The 17500-nt window shown below is 42.8% G+C and overlaps 1 protein-coding gene across 2 annotated transcripts in view; it reads left to right on the forward strand.

Moving 5' to 3' along the window:
• LOC128695877 (cell adhesion molecule 3) overlaps positions 1–17500 on the forward strand; it is a 471170-nt gene that overhangs the window by 138762 nt on the left and 314908 nt on the right. For both annotated transcript variants that reach the window (XR_011393031.1, XM_070092912.1), the window contains exon 2: positions 13902–13995. Coding sequence is in view for 1 of the 2 variants with exons in the window: in XM_070092912.1 (XP_069949013.1) it covers positions 13947–13995 (49 nt within the window). In the remaining variant the exon portion in view is untranslated. The remainder of the gene's footprint in view (positions 1–13901; positions 13996–17500) is intronic.

A 17500-nucleotide genomic window follows, 5' to 3' on the forward strand; every position in this document is an offset into this window, starting at 1 on the left:
AAGATCATCAGGAGGAGAGTGGTGGGGCACCTGGAAAGAAACAAGTGTATAATTGACAACCAGCACGGTTTCAGGGAAGGAAAATCCTGTGTCACAAACCTACTAGAGTTTTATGACAAGGTGACAGAAGTAAGACAAGAGAGAGAGGGGTGGATCGACTGCGTATTTTTGGACTGCAAGAAGGCTTTCGACACAGTTCCTCACAAGAGGTTACTGCAAAAGCTAGAGGACCAGGCACACATAACAGGAAAGGCACTGCAATGGATCAGAGAATATCTGACAGGGAGGAAACAACGAGTCATGGTACGCGACGAGGTGTCAGAGTGGGCGCCTGTGACAAGCGGGGTTCCACAGGGGTCAGTCCTAGGACCTGTGCTGTTCTTGGTATACGTGAACGACATAACGGAAGGGATAGACTCAGAAGTGTCCTTGTTTGCAGACGATGTGAAGTTAATGAGAAGAATCGAATCGGACGAGGATCAGGCAGGACTACAAAGAGATCTGGACAGGCTACAAGCCTGGTCCAGCAACTGGCTCCTAGAATTTAACCCTGCCAAATGCAAAGTCATGAAGATTGGGGAAGGGCAAAGAAGACCGCAGACACAATATAGTTTAGATGGCCAAAGACTGCAAACCTCACTAAAGGAAAAAGATCTGGGGGTGAGTATAACACCGAGCATATCTCCTGAGGCGCACATCAATCAGATAACTGCTGCAGCATACGGGCGCCTGGCAAACCTACGGATAGCGTTCCGATACCTCAGTAAGGATTCGTTTAAGACTCTGTACACCATCTACGTCAGGCCCATACTGGAGTATGCAGCACCAGTTTGGAATCCACACCTAGTCAAGCACGTCAAGAAATTAGAGAAAGTGCAAAGGTTTGCAACAAGACTAGTCCCAGAGCTACGGGGATTGTCCTATGAAGAAAGGTTGAGGGAAATCGGCCTGACGACACTGGAGGCCAGGAGGGTCAGGGGAGACATGATAACGACATATAAAATACTGCGCGGAATAGACGAGGTGGACAAAGACGGGATGTTCCAGAGATGGGACACAGACACAAGAGGTCACAATTGGAAGTTGAAGACTCAGATGAATCAAAGGGATGTTAGGAAGTATTTCTTCAGTCATAGAGTAGTCAGGCCATGGAATAGCCTAGAAAGTGATGTGGTGGAGGCAGGAACCATACATAGTTTTAAGGCGAGGTATGATAGAGCTCATGGGGCAGGGAGAGAGAGGACCTAGTAGCAATCAGCGAAGAGGCGGGGCCAGGAGCTGTGACTCGACCCCTGCAACCACAAATAGGTGAGTACAAATAGGTGAGTACATACACACACACACATACACACATACACATACACACACACACACACACACACACACACACACACACACACACACACACACACACACACACACACACACACACACACACACACATCGAAGACCAGGCAGAACTACAAAGGGATCTGGACAGGCTGCAGACCTGGTCCAGCAATTGGCTCCTGGAGTTCAATCCCACCAAGTGCAAAGTCATGAAGATTGGGGAAGGGCAAAGAAGGCCGCAGACGGAGTACAGTCTAGGGGGTCAGAGACTACAAACCTCACTCAAGGAAAAAGATCTTGGGGTGAGTATAACACCAGGCACATCTCCTGAAGCGCACATCAATCAAATAACTGCTGCAACATATTGGCGCCTAGCAAACCTCAGAACAGCATTCCGACATCTTAATAAGGAATCATTCAGGACCCTGTACACCGTGTACGTTAGAACCATATTGGAGTATGCGGCACCAGTTTGGAACCCACACCTAGCCAAGCACGTGAAGAAACTAGAGAAAGTGCAAAGGTTTGCAACAAGACTAGTCCCAGAGCTAAGAGGTATGTCCTACGAGGAGAGGTTAAGGGAAATCAACCTGACGACACTGGAGGACAGGAGAGATAGGGGGGACATGATAACGACATACAAAATACTGAGAGGAATTGACAAGGTGGACAAAGACAGGATGTTCCAGAGATTGGACACAGTAACAAGGGGACACAGTTGGAAGCTGAAGACACAGATGAATCACAGGGATGTTAGGAAGTATTTCTTCAGCCACAGAGTAGTAAGTAAGTGGAATAGTTTGGGAAGCGATGTAGTGGAGGCAGGATCCATACATAGCTTTAAGCAGAGGTATGATAAAGCTCACGGCTCAGGGAGAGTGACCTAGTAGCGATCAGTGAAGAGGCGGGGCCAGGAGCTCGGACTCGACCCCCGCAACCTCAACTAGGTGAGTACAACTAGGTGAGTACACACGCACACACACACACACACACACGAACAAGGGGACACAACTGGAAGATAATAACCCAGATGAGTCACAGGAATGTTGGGAAGTATTTCTTCAGCCTTAGAGAGTTGTCAGTAAGTGGAACAAACTGAAGAGTGATGTAGTGGAGTCAGGATCCATACACAGCTTTAAGATGAAGCACGATAAAGCTCATGGAGCAGGGAGAGAGAAATTAGACCTATTAGCAACTGGTGAAGAGGCGGGGTCAGGAGCTATGAATCGACCCCTGCAACCACAGATAGGTGAGTAAAGACACATACTGTGGTGATGCTGGTAGGGAGGATCCAGACCCTCATAGTGAAAATATGCCATGGCAACTGTTAGAGATACACTACCCGTCCTTCCCTTCTCTCCACTCCAAATCCTCACCTCCCCACCAGTCACCCACTTCCTACCCTCCCCCGTCCTCCCCAGAACAGCAAGCGGCCGCAGCGTATATCTGCCTCACACAAAGCTATGTATATTACCCAGGCGCAGTCCCTCGAATGAAATTCACTCTTCCCCCATGCAGTGCATCAACATTTTAGGATAGCCGGAAATTAACCAGACAAGCGGTCAAATTAAGCCTCTACGCCACACTCTTAGCGTTTCAGCCCGGAACTGTGACCTAATTATCCTCTCTCGGTCTGTTTGGTCTCTCAGTATCTCAGTCCATCGGTCAACTAGTGCGTTAGTCTACTAACCAGTTGGTCCGTCAACCCGTCGGCCCTTCCCCATAATACATACATATATATATATCTATATATATATATATATATATATATATATATATATATATATATATATATATATATATAAGGGATTGAACACGTCGACTCAAGGCTGAGGGACTGATTACCTCATTCTCCTCCTGTTCTTCAAGTTTCTCCTACGTATGGACTGATGAAGCCACTGTGTGGCGAAACGTTTCCTCAATAAAGATACCCAAGAGTTGCACATGTGTCTAATTTATCAACATATAGGGAGGTACCACCTCTACAACTGTCATGGGGACCCTCATCCTCAGAGAAAAGAATAAACTTGCTTCAGGTAAAACTCAATATAATTATATATTTCCTATATCTTATATTTAAGTTATGCGCTATTTCCATTATCTGTTTTGCACCTCTCTAGCAGCATGACGGTAATGGCTCCGGCTCAATATCTTTAAGAGATAATTACAAAAATCATTTCAAAATTAGTTACTGCTTCTCATATTGCATTATCATAAATTGTGTGAAGATTCAGGTGTATAACTCACTTGCAGCAGCTAATGCATTTAATTGTGTTTATTAGTTATTGGGGTGTTTTTTACCTTTTGATTTGTCTCTGAAAATTCTGAAAATTTACAGTATTTATGAGAGTGCAATGTTACAGGTACGTACTAATTTTGGTGCAATTTCGTAATAGCATTCTGGAGATATTGACCAGAGTTCGGGAGAGGTGGTAGGTGGGTAGGCAGCAGCAGCCAGCCAGGGAGGTACTAACCTTCTGTTATAATTCAGAAATATCAGTCTGTCAGGTGTTTTGCACTCTGGCAGGATTACTGATCCTTACTGCTTCACCAGCATGTAAAATGGGAGGTTAATATTACTGTATCCCTGCATTTACGACACACTTATCTTTATTTCTCAACTCTTGTATTTTCTTCATCATTTAGAAGACGTGTTCTGAGACCGGCCTTTTGAGAGATGATCTACAATATTACTAGCAGATATAATATATGTATATGTACATATCGTAAGAGGTGACTAAAATGCCGGGAGCAAGGGGCTACTAACCCCTTCTCCTGTATACATTACTAAAGTTAAAAAGAGAAACTTTCGTTTTTCTTTTTAGGTCACCCTGCCTCGGTGGGATACGGTCGGTTTGTTGAAAGAATATATATATATATATATATATATATATATATATATATATATATATATATATATATATATATATATATATATATATATATATATATATATATATATATATATATATATATATATATATATATATATATATATATATATATATATATATATATATATATATATATATATATATATATATATATATATATATATATGTCGTGCTGAATAAGTAAAACTTGCGATTTTGGCTTAAATAGCAACGCACTTCTTGCCGAACAATAATTTCGCAAAATCATTCTGAATCTAACGAAAAACAATATTTCATTGTGCCTGTTTGTTATTAAATTATTGTAAACTTATATAAAATATATTTAGTTCGATTAGGCGAAATTAAATTGTGCTGGTTATAATAAGGTTAGATAAGTTTCCTAAAGTTCTTTTGGTACAAAATCATTAATTTTTATATTACATAAATGAAAAAAAAATGTATCTTTAAATGTATAAGAGAAAATTTTAGAAAGGACTTAATTTTAAATGAGTTCTTGCTAATTGACCAGTTTTACCTATTCGACACATTATATATATATATACATATATATATATATATATATATATATATATATATATATATATATATATATATATATATATATATATATATATATAGAGAGAGAGAGAGAGAGAGAGAGAGAGAGAGAGAGATACAGACAGATAGTCCTAACACATTTTTTCATCAGTCTTGAGACCATCAGGAACCAATAAGAGTAGTCCATCTTGGCACCTACCATGGCCCGTGCCCAGACAAACTTTGCACTTTACTGTGTGTGGGTGGTGGCGGTGGTAGGGGATACAGGAGGTGGAGGAGGTATTCAAATATCAGAGACCTGAGACGTGGGCACTGTGCTCCCTCCCAGCCTCCCAGCGTGGCCCACGGCCGCTGCAGGTGCCGACCCAAGTAAAGCTTGTTAGGGGTAGTTAAGGCAGGTCTGGTGGAGCCGGCGAGGTAGTTGCCGCGAGTTTTAATGGACGTGAGGTGGAGTGGGCGCTGCCTGAGTGGTTATACTATCTCTCTTTCTTCCTGACTCTCACTCGCTCTTAACTTTAGACCAGTGTCAAGTGCTTTACATGCGACATGTGTGGCGGGTCTTTAGCGAGAACAGAGGTGTGAGGATAACATTAAAGTGAACAATGTACGTTCTAGAGTGTTGGAAATTCAATATAATTGTTATCAGTCAATGCTCGGCAATTAGTAATGGGTTTATTTACCAATTACTACAAGGAATTGGAGGTACCTTCCCCAGCGTACTGGCGTACACCGTCTACACTGCAGTGTACACAACGAATATCATGTTACCTCCTGCATACTTAACAAGTGAGCTAATATGAAGCTGCCCTGATTCTGCACAATAGTGTTTAAAGTGCTGTGGCAAGCGGACTCTAGGTATCTCTGTCTCCTCCTTGGACACCTGTACACCGTTATGATGCGTTGAGAACACTGTTATGGTGGGTTGAGAACACTGTTATGGTGGGTTGAGAACGCTGTATGATGCGTTGAGAACACTGTTATGGTGGGTTGAGAACACTGTTATGGTGGGTTGAGAACACTGTTATGGTGGGTTGAGAACACTGTTATGGTGGGTTGAGAACACTGTTATGGTGGGTTGAGAACACTGTTATGGTGGGTTGAGAACGCTGTATGATGCGTTGAGAACACTGTTATGATGGGTTGAGAACACTTATGGTGGGTTGAGAACACTTATAGTGGGTTAACACCTATGGTGGGTTAAGAACACTTATGGCGGGTTGAGAACACTTACGGTGGGTTAGGAACACTGCTGGGTTAAGAACACTGTTATGGTGGGTTGATGACACATACTGCTGTTCTCCCCCCCCCCATGTATCAGTCTTCCCCATGATGTTTACCCATTTTTCTCTCTCCTCATTGTTATATTTATCTTACAACCTTCATGCATTTCAAGAGTGAAGGACTGGTGAAGGGCTCTTGATTCATGGAACTGGAGTTTTTCTTCTTACGTTTGATATTGATTACCTTCCACTCCTCAGGCGTTATATAACCGCTACGGGCTTAACGCTTCCCTGTGATTATACTACTACCACTACTACTACTACTACTATTACCACCACCACCACTACCTACTATTACTCCTACTAATAATAATCGAACTGCTACTAGTACCTACTGCTACTAATAGTACTACTACTAGTAGCATTACTATTATTACTAATACTAGTATTACTCCTACTAGTATTACTATTATTACTACTACTAGTATTACTATTACTACTACTAGTATTACTATTATTACTACTACTAGTATTACTATTACTCCTACTAGTATTACTATTATTACTATTACTAGTATTACTATTACTACTACTAGTATTACTACTATTACTACTAGTTACTATTATTACTCCTACTAATATTACTATTATTACTACTACTAGTATTACTATTATTACTCCTACTAATATTACTATTATTACTACTACTAGTATTACTATTATTACTCCTACTAATATTACTATTATTACTACTAGTAGTATTACTACTAGTATTACTATTATTACTACTAGTAGTATTACTACTAGTATTACTATTATTACTACTAGTATTACTATTATTACTAGTATTACTACTAGTATTACTAATGTTACTACTAGTATTACTAGTATTACTACTATTATTACTATTATTACTACTACTAGTATTACTACTACTACTAGTATTATTACTACTACTACTAGTATTATTACTACTACTAGTATTATTACTACTACTACTAGTATTACTACTACTACTAGTATTATTACTACTACTACTAGTATTATTACTACTACTAGTATTACTACTACTAGTATTATTACTATTACTACTAGTATTACTACTACTAGTAGTAGTATTACTATTGCTACTACTAGTATTATTACTATTACTACTAGTATTATTACTATTACTACTAGTATTACTACTACTACTACTACTAGTATTATTACTATTACTACTAGTATTACTATTATTACTACTACTACTAGTATTACTACTACTACTAGTATTATTACTACTACTAGTATTACTACTACTACTACTAGTATTATTACTACTACTACTAGTATTACTACTACTACTAGTATTATTACTACTACTACTAGTATTATTAATACTACTACTAGTATTATTATTACTACTACTAGTATTACTACTACTACTACTAGTATTACTACTACTACTACTAGTATTACTACTACTACTACTAGTAGTATTACTACTACTACTACTACTACTAGTATTACTACTACTACTACTAGTATTACTACTACTACTACTACTACTACTACTAGTATTACTACTACTACTACTACTAGTATTACTACTACTACTACTACTACTACTAGTATTACTACTACTACTAGTATTACTACTACTACTACTAGTATTACTACTACTACTACTAGTATTACTACTACTACTACTAGTATTACTACTACTACTACTACTACTACTACTAGTATTACTACTACTACTACTAGTATTACTACTACTACTACTAGTATTACTACTACTACTAGTATTACTACTACTACTAGTATTATTACTACTACTACTAGTATTACTACTACTACTAGTATTACTACTACTACTACTAGTATTACTACTACTACTACTAGTATTATTACTACTACTACTAGTATTACTACTACTACTAGTATTACTACTACTACTAGTAGTATTACTACTACTACTACTACTACTACTAGTATTACTACTACTACTACTAGTATTACTACTACTACTAGTATTACTACTACTACTAGTATTACTACTACTACTAGTATTACTACTACTACTACTAGTATTACTACTACTACTAGTATTACTACTACTACTACTAGTATTACTACTACTACTAGTATTACTACTACTACTAGTATTACTACTACTACTACTAGTATTACTACTACTACTACTAGTATTACTACTACTACTACTAGTATTATTACTACTACTACTAGTATTATTACTACTACTACTAGTATTACTACTACTACTAGTATTACTACTACTACTAGTATTACTACTACTACTACTAGTATTACTACTACTACTACTAGTAGTATTACTACTACTACTAGTATTACTACTACTACTACTAGTATTACTACTACTACTACTAGTATTACTACTACTACTACTAGTATTACTACTACTACTAGTATTACTACTACTACTACTAGTATTACTACTACTACTAGTATTACTACTACTACTAGTATTACTACTACTACTACTAGTATTACTACTACTACTACTAGTATTACTACTACTACTACTAGTAGTATTACTACTACTACTAGTATTACTACTACTACTACTAGTATTACTACTACTACTACTAGTATTACTACTACTACTACTAGTATTACTACTACTACTACTAGTAGTATTACTACTACTACTAGTATTACTACTACTACTACTAGTATTACTACTACTACTAGTATTACTACTACTACTAGTATTACTACTACTACTACTAGTATTACTACTACTACTACTAGTATTACTACTACTACTACTAGTATTACTACTACTACTACTAGTATTATTACTACTACTACTAGTATTACTACTACTACTAGTATTACTACTACTACTAGTATTACTACTACTACTACTAGTATTACTACTACTACTACTAGTAGTATTACTACTACTACTAGTATTACTACTACTACTACTAGTATTACTACTACTACTACTAGTATTATTACTACTACTACTAGTATTACTACTACTAATAATAATTCTTCTAATAATAGTATGGTCAACGACAGTCAACGATTTCAAAGAGAAATATGATTTCCAACAGTTCCTTACGCCTAGAGTAACACTAAACCCGTTTGGAGCCGTTTATTACCGTTTAACAGAGGCGTTCGCCGCGCCGTTTGCCGCACTGGGGGGGGGGGGCGCGGCGGGGGGAGACATTCCCCATCCATTGCATTTATTGTGTGTTTTTTTCACGGTGTGATTTTTTTTAACCCTATTTATTGTTTACGGAAATGTTGCAGCTGTGTCAAAGCAGTCCGTCATGCACGGACTAATTGTACCACACACAATAAACGTCATGCACGCTGCCGTAGGGATGGATTGTTATGGGCGCTCTTTTTTTACGCCTCTCTGCGTCTCTCTTTCTCTAAAAACGGGAAAAAATTAAAAAAAAAAAATAGGTATAAACCGAGTCATGTGTTCTTGTGTTAATTATTTGTAAGCGATGAGGTGGTGAGGCGAGGGTGACTGTGTGTGCAGTTTACGGTGTGACTCTTCGCCAGGGGCTGGTGTGACTCTTCGTCAGGGGCTGGTGTGACTCTTCGTCAGGGGCTGGTGTGACTCTTCGTCAGGGACTGGTGTGGCTCTTCGTCAGGGACTGGTGTGGCTCTTCGTCAGGGACTGGTGTGGCTCTTCGCCAGGGGCTGGTGTGACTCTTCGTCAGGGGCTGGTGTGACTCTTCGTCAGGGACTGGTGTGACTCTTCGCCAGGGACTGGTGTGACTCTTCGTCAGGGGCTGGTGTGACTCTTCGTCAGGGACAGGTGTGACTCTTCGTCAGGGACTGGTGTGACTCTTCGTCAGAGACTGGTGTGACTCTTCGTCAGAGACTGGTGTGACTCTTCGTCAGGGGCTGGTGTGACTCTTCGTCAGGGACTGGTGTGACTCTTCGTCAGGGACTGGTGTGACTCTTCGTCAGAGACTGGTGTGACTCTTCGCCAGGGACTGGTGTAACTCTTCGTCAGAGACTGGTGTGACTCTTCGTCAGGGTCTGGTGTGACTCTTCGTCAGGGACTGGTGTGACTCTTCGCCAGGGACTGGTGTGACTCTTCGCCAGGGACTGGTGTGACTCTTCGTCAGGGACTGGTGTGACTCTTCGTCAGGGACTGGTGTGGCTCTTCGACAGGGGCTGGTGTGGCTCTTCGCCAGGGACTGGTGTGGCTCTTCGACAGGGACTGGTGTGGCTCTTCGTCAGAGACTAGTGTGGCTCTTCGACAGGGACTGGTGTGACTCTTCGACAGGGACTAGTGTGGCTCTTCGTCAGGGACTGGTGTGGCTCTTCGTCAGGGACTAGTGTGGCTCTTCGTCAGGGACTGGTGTGGCTCTTCGCCAGGGACTGGTGTGGCTCTTCGTCAGGGACTAGTGTGGCTCTTCGCTAGGGACTGGTGTGGCTCTTCGACAGGGACTGGTGTGACTCTTCGTCAGGGACTGGTGTGGCTCTTCGCCAGGGACTGGTGTGGCTCTTCGCCAGGGACTGGTGTGGCTCTTCGACAGGGGCTGGTGTGGCTCTTCGTCAGGGACTAGTGTGGCTCTTCGCCAGGGGCTGGTGTGACTCTTCACTAGGAGCTGGTGTGGCTCTTCGCCAGGGACTGGTGTGGCTCTTCGCCAGGGACTGGTGTGGCTCTTCGCCAGGGACTGGTGTGGCTCTTCGACAGGGGCTGGTGTGGCTCTTCGTCTGGGACTAGTGTGGCTCTTCGCCAGGGGCTGGTGTGGCTCTTCACTAGGAGCTGGTGTGGCTCTTCGCCAGGGACTGGTGTGGCTCTTCGCCAGGGACTGGTATGGATCTTCGCCATGGACTGGTGTGACTCTTCGACAGGGGCTGGTGTGGCTCTTCGCCAGGGACTGGTGTGGCTCTTCGACAGGGACTGGTGTGGCTCTTCGCCAGGGACTGGTGTGGCTCTTCGCCAGGGACTGGTGTGGCTCTTCGACAGGGGCTGGTGTGACTCTTCGCCAGGGACTGGTGTGGCTCTTCGACAGGGGCTGGTGTGGCTCTTCGTCAGGGGCTGGTGTGACTCTTCGTCAGGGGCTGGTGTGGCTCTTCGCCAGGGACTGGTGTGACTCTTGCCAGGGGCTAGTGTGGCTCTTCGCCAGGGACTGGTGTGACTTCGCCAGGGGCTGGTGTGGCTCTTCACCAGAGGCTGGTGTGGCTCTTCGCCAGGGACTGGTGTGTGGCTCTTCACCAGATGCTGGTGTGGCTCTTCGCCAGGGACTGGTGTGTGGCTCTTCGTCAGCTACTGGTGTGGCTCTTCGCCAGGGGCTGGTGTGGCTCTTCACTAGGAGCTGGTGTGGCTCTTCGCCAGGGACTGGTGTGGCTCTTCGCCAGGGACTGGTGTGGCTCTTCGCCAGGGACTGGTGTGGTTCTTCGCCAGGGGCTGGTGTGGCTCTTCGTCAGGGACTAGTGTGGCTCTTCGCCAGGGGCTGGTGTACTGTGGTGTTTCCCTCCTTTTCCACCTACTATTTGGCCCTCTCACTCCTGTGTTTCTGCTGATACTTTGCTTGCCACTGTTGACATGATGTCAGTACTGTATCAGCGATCCTGAGTCAGTAAATAAGTGAGTAAGTTTATTCAGGTATACACAAATACAGTTACATAGATTGTCATACATAGCAGCATATGTGTAGAGAACCTGGGATAACCCAAAAAAGTCAGAGTGACTTATTTCCATTGTCACCTTTTGAACAAGGTGATTCCCGATGTTTTCGCTGCTAGTCACAGTAGGTCGTTAGGTGAGCCTGTAGTTGGCAGTCCATCAATCCTTGTTCGTTAAGCTCGTGCGGATTACCCTCAACGAATGAGGATAGGAAGAGGAGGCTGTGTGGTTTGTCCTTAGTACTCGAAGAGTAGTGGTAGGAGGAGGAGGAGAAGAAGCAGGTGAAACAACTGCAGCAGGAGGAGCAGCAGAAGCAGGAAGATCAACAGCAGCAGCAGCAGACTACCTCAGGGTGGCTACCCTTAGTTGACTTTCCCTAGGGTGACCTTTCCCCGGGGTAACCTTTCCCCAGGCTAACCTTTCATACCCCCCTTGCTTCCTCTCCCTCCTCTAGGAAGCCTCGGGTCTCTTAATAATCTTGAGGGATATCGGTGAGTACAGTTCAGAAGTGTTTCTCACGATCAGAGGACGGAGTATCGAGCCTCCACCACTCCTGGCGCTAAATGGCAAAACGTTTTGATTTTGAACTTAGGCTAGGTAAGGTCTGTCAGGGCACAGGACAAGTGTTTCCTGACGAGGGTATAAGTCATATCATGACCCACAGCTAGAGCTCTATAGTGCTTATAATAAGTGTGTTCAATACGTATCGTTGCATATCGAAGAAAAAAACAATAATTTTAGGCCAGTAGGCCTGTTGCAGTGTTTCTTCTTTCTTATGTTCTAGTAATTATTGACAGCAATAAAATCTGGGGTAACTTTCACATGTTTAGACAACTTTAGTTTGGTCTCTAAATTGTCCATAATGACCAAGTGTAAATATTCCGATACTTCGCTTCAATAAACTTCGATCACGATACAAGTTACTAAACACATTTACTTTAAAATGCATTTCCATGTCGTTTTATTATGTACTTCATGATGTTGTTGGGGAATATTATGTTGCCTCTTTATTAATAAGGAGGTTAAAACTGTTTAGTTCAGTTTGCCTTGGCTGTGATTAATAAAAAAGGGGAGCCTTTTGTTTACCATTCTCTCCGTGACTTTTCATAGGCAGTCAATACAACAGGAAGAAAAAGAAAATGGTTCCTTTATTTCCAGGTCATTTTAGAGAAATATTTATGAATTGACCACTTGGCTGCAGATGCCACATAATTTTGGGTGGGCAACAGAAGCTAGCACGTGTTTCCCACAGCCTGGTACAGCAGCAGCAGCTACAAGTATGGTCCAAGATGGTTGGTAGGTAAGACACATGGGCTACAGTTAGGCAACTTTATTCCGAAACGTTTCGCCTACACAGCAGGCTTCTTCAGCTGAGTACAAAAGTAGGCAAGAGCAGTAGAGGTGTGAAGACGATGTAATCAGTCCATCGCCCTTGTAGTCGGAGATTTGAGGTTGTCAGTCCCTCAGCCTGGAGAAGAGTTCTGTTTCATAGTCTGAAACAATCAGAATGAACAAGCGACAGTATGGAGACTTATATACTGTCGGAAGGAGAATGAAGCCACTTAGAGGTCACGTCCCTCTTACATCTAACAATTCTCACTTGAAAACGTTGTCCATGGTGTTTTCTCTTCTGTACCAAGATACCCTTGTGTTGCAGTGTCTGACTGAGTGAAGAAGCCTACTGTGTTGGCGAAACTTTTCGGGATAAAGATACCTAACTGTTGCCTATGTGTCTTACCTACTAACCTGTCGGTATGGTATACCATTTTAATATACATATGGTCCAAGATATTTCATTCTTATCCACGTTAATGATGACCACCGCAGGATATATTAGGTATGCTTACAGTCAGCGAAATTATTTGCAAGCATATTTCTCAGTCTTTGCTTGCCACTCAAAGTTATGCAATGTCTAAGGTATCAAAGTGCGACTCTGCCTAGGCAGAGGGTGAGATGTCTAGGTTCAAATCTTCGCCTAGTTTTAGATAGATATTTTGTAAATAACTTCACGTGTTTCGCGAACAAGCGATACAAGATGCAAAACAACCACAGGGAGAGTTGAATGATAGCTCTAGGCCTTTCGTGTTGCAATCAACACATCAGGAGCTTGCGATGTTGCAGAAAAGAGTAGGAAGTCCAAGCAGAATTATTCAGGGGAACGCTTTTTTTCGAATGAGCAACGAATCTATGTATACACCTCCATAATATCTTTCTTTTTCAGATGATCGTGTCTCATTACAAACTCTCTCTCACACTTTCTCACATTCTCACGCACTCTCTCTCCCTCAGGTGTTAATGTAAGGAAAACGAGACTCATCGAAAGGCAGGATCATCATGCTGACGATAGCTTGCTGCTTGCTGGTCTCACTAATCTCAGCTCAAGGTATGTCTATCGTTTTATTGTTCTCAGCTGAAGGTAACTTGAGTTTCTCACTGCTCTCAGCTCAAGGTAACTTAAGTTCCTCACTGCTCTCAGCTGAAGGTAACTTGAGTTCCTCACTGCTCTCAGCTCAAGGTAACTTAAGTTCCTCACTGCTCTCAGCTGAAGTAACTTGAGTTCCTCACTGCTCTCAGCTCAAGGTAACTTAAATTCCTCACTGCTCTCAGCTCAAGGTAACTTAAGTTCCTCACTGCCCTCAACTGAAGGTAACTTGAGTTCCTCACTGCTGTCAGCTCAAAGAACATTAACTGTCTCTCTGCTGCTAGATAAAATTACATTACAAGTACTACGTGTAGCAATACCGGTGTTTTGGTCAATCCAATACACAAACCAGAAAACAGTGGATAGTTCACTGCAGCAGACCAGTAGACCTGCTGCAGTGTTCCTTCCTTCTTGAGCAGGTGTGGTTTGGACCTGCCTAGCATGGGCCAGTAGGTCTTCTGCAGTACTCTTGTTTCTTATGTTCTTAGGTGTTAGTTGATAAATTAGACACATGTGCAACACTTGGGTATCTTTATCAGTTCTATATAAAGAAGAATGGTGAAGATCAGAAGGAGTTTAAGGTAATCAGTCCCTCAGCCTGGAGTCAATGTAATCAGTCCATCAGTGTTAAAAAGACTGATGGACTGATTACATACGAGGAACTGAAGCCACCTTATCCCTGCCCTGGATCAAACCTTGGGGTCTGCTATTCCCCAGGCGCTGTTTAACCCCATAGGCCCAGGGGCTTTCAGCACCCCCACCCCTCCCCCACCCCCTCCCCCACCCCCTCCCCTCCCCCACCCCTCTCCCCATGAATTATATACTACTCCACCAACCTTTCATCTGAAGCAGCGAGTTTCAAAGCTTTTCAAAGTCGCTTTTGACATTGTCTTAGCCTGAGTGCGTGGCTGTACACCTCTCTTCTTTGAAGTTCGTTTTCCAGATCTGCGACCACAGGTTATCCAAGACACACACACACACACACATTATATATATATATATATATATATATATATATATATATATATATATATATATATATATATATATATATATATAAATGGGATGGATAACGTCGTTGGATGTTTATCCATGGACATATGGCACTAGCACGGTATTTAATTTGTGACATTAATTACTAAATGTTATGCGATATATACTGTGGTAGTCCACTTTGCAGGTAACCTAGGTAAAGGATTACAGGCACTGGGAGGTACAGTGACTGTATTATCAAGAAGGGGGTTAGGATGTTGTGCTTCTGAGGGTCATCAGAAGCGTGATGCCAGCACTCTTCCGACAAGACAATAACTGAATGAATGACGACGAAAGCATCTCCTCTTATTTACATCGCCCTACTCCGCTGGGACACAACTGGTGTCCTAGTTTTTTAGACAATGTGCTTTAAGAAACCCAATATTAAATGAACAGATCTTTGTTGCCGTAAGTGAAATTTAACATCTAATGTCTCTCTTACATTTCTGGATTTGCTGTTTCATCCAGACATTTAGTATGATTTGTGGTGGCACTGTTTGGTTCATTTCTCAACATTTTTACTACAAAGATTCAGTTGAAAGTCTTTTTTCTTGAGCAGTTGCCTTTGAAGTTTATTTATGCAAGGGATTACTAGGTTATATGTATCCTGGGGCAGAGGTATTTTGAGAGCAGTATCATGTGAATACATCTTTCATGGAGAGAAAAGTGCTCTTGTCTCTAATGATACAGTTCATGCAAGTAAAAAAAACTAAATACCATTACAGAACTGTGTTACCCACATGGATTGAAGCTCACATCTAGAACTGTTCAAAATTTTAGTTGTTATCCCATTAATGACACGGTGAATATAAAACTGTTTAGGTTACAATGATACATATCCGGGTACAGCAATAAGAGAACTTTATCATGTACGACGTTTCATTTACACGAGGCTTTAGCAAATATTTGATCAAGCTTCATGTAGGCGAAACGTCGTACTTTTAAGGTAGTTTTGGAAATGTGGGGCGCAATCCTAGCGAAGAAATTGCGAGACCACTCGGTGTCATCAGAGGAAGAGGAAGAGTCTGCAGATCTGACAGCTCCAACCATGCAGCCAGCGAATACGGAAGGATGAATCGATGTGGACAACAGTAAGACGCGCCGTTCCTCCAAGAAGCAGGCAGACCAGCTCAACCCACCTGGCAGATTCAAGGTAAAGTCTTACGGGGAACACAGAACCCACTATGGCGTCGTTACATACCTGGAATCACAGCACAAACTGAGGTTCAAGATACGATTCAACCTGAGGGAAGAACCAATACTGATTCCTCTCAACAAGGAAATGTGCACCACCTTGAAGAGTCACGGAGACAGACCGCTCCTTCACCCTGGAGGAACTGGATTCTCGGCAGATCACCAAGGGTGTAGTGATGCGGTACCCGCTGATGATGCCCATCGAGTCAGTAGCAGCACACCCAGTGTGGTGTCATCTCAACGTCTCAAGGCAAAGACGGCAGGCAAAGCACAAACCCGGCAAGTCCTCACACAGCATGTGGGACCGCTGCCATCCCAGCAGGACCTCGGTTCTTGGGACAGGTACTATGTCAGGGCCTTTACGGTACAACCAGTTCGCTGTTTCAAGTGCCAGCGTTACGGACACCTGGGTGCACTCTGTCCGAACAGAGAAATCTGCGGTGTCTGTAGCCAGCGCCACCTTACCGAGGACTGCATCACCAAGCTGAAAAATGCTTCGCCACCCACTCCACGATGTCCGAACTGCAGGCAGAAACGCCATGCCTGGAACCTTCGATGCCCCGAGAGGCTCGCTAGACTTCATGAGGCCTGGAAGACGCCAATAATGAGGCAGCAGGCTACGGCAGAGCATCACTTTCAGCAGACGATGGGTGCAGAGAATCCTGCCATACTGCAGAATTCTCATCAGGCCACCCAACTCAATTTCCGACCCTCGAAGCCTCAACCAGGGGTCATGGACAGGAGCCTCCTGCCCCTCTACCTCCACGAAGAAACAAAAACAAGGAACAAGGGGCGCCAACAGGAAACATCTGGTCAACGCTATCAGCAGACGGCACTACACGAGCCCCCACCAGCCATAACACAACTCAGGCACTCCTTGCCCGGCACAGCCACTATGCAGACTTCCCTGGCTATGCCTGCACCTCACCAGCAGAAACCGGCTACCCACCTTGGCACACAGCAACAGGCCACAGTACGCACAATGAAGAAATACAACCCTCAGCAGTCCCCACAGACCACAACAGCCCAGATATCCACTACCTCGAACCCACCGACAACGCAGGCCCTCACCAGAGAGGATCTCGTAACACTCATCAAAACATTCACGGATATTATTTACAACACAATCAACTCAACGGAATAACAGAGCATGTTCCGGCAGATGGTCAGCACACTCCTGAGGGTGTGCTTACTGACCAAGGAGGAGACGGTGGATACCATGAATCTGCAGATTCTCAGA

The sequence above is a fragment of the Cherax quadricarinatus genome, chromosome 41 (genome assembly GCF_038502225.1).
Source record: "Cherax quadricarinatus isolate ZL_2023a chromosome 41, ASM3850222v1, whole genome shotgun sequence".
NCBI classification, from domain to species: domain Eukaryota; kingdom Metazoa; phylum Arthropoda; class Malacostraca; order Decapoda; family Parastacidae; genus Cherax; species Cherax quadricarinatus.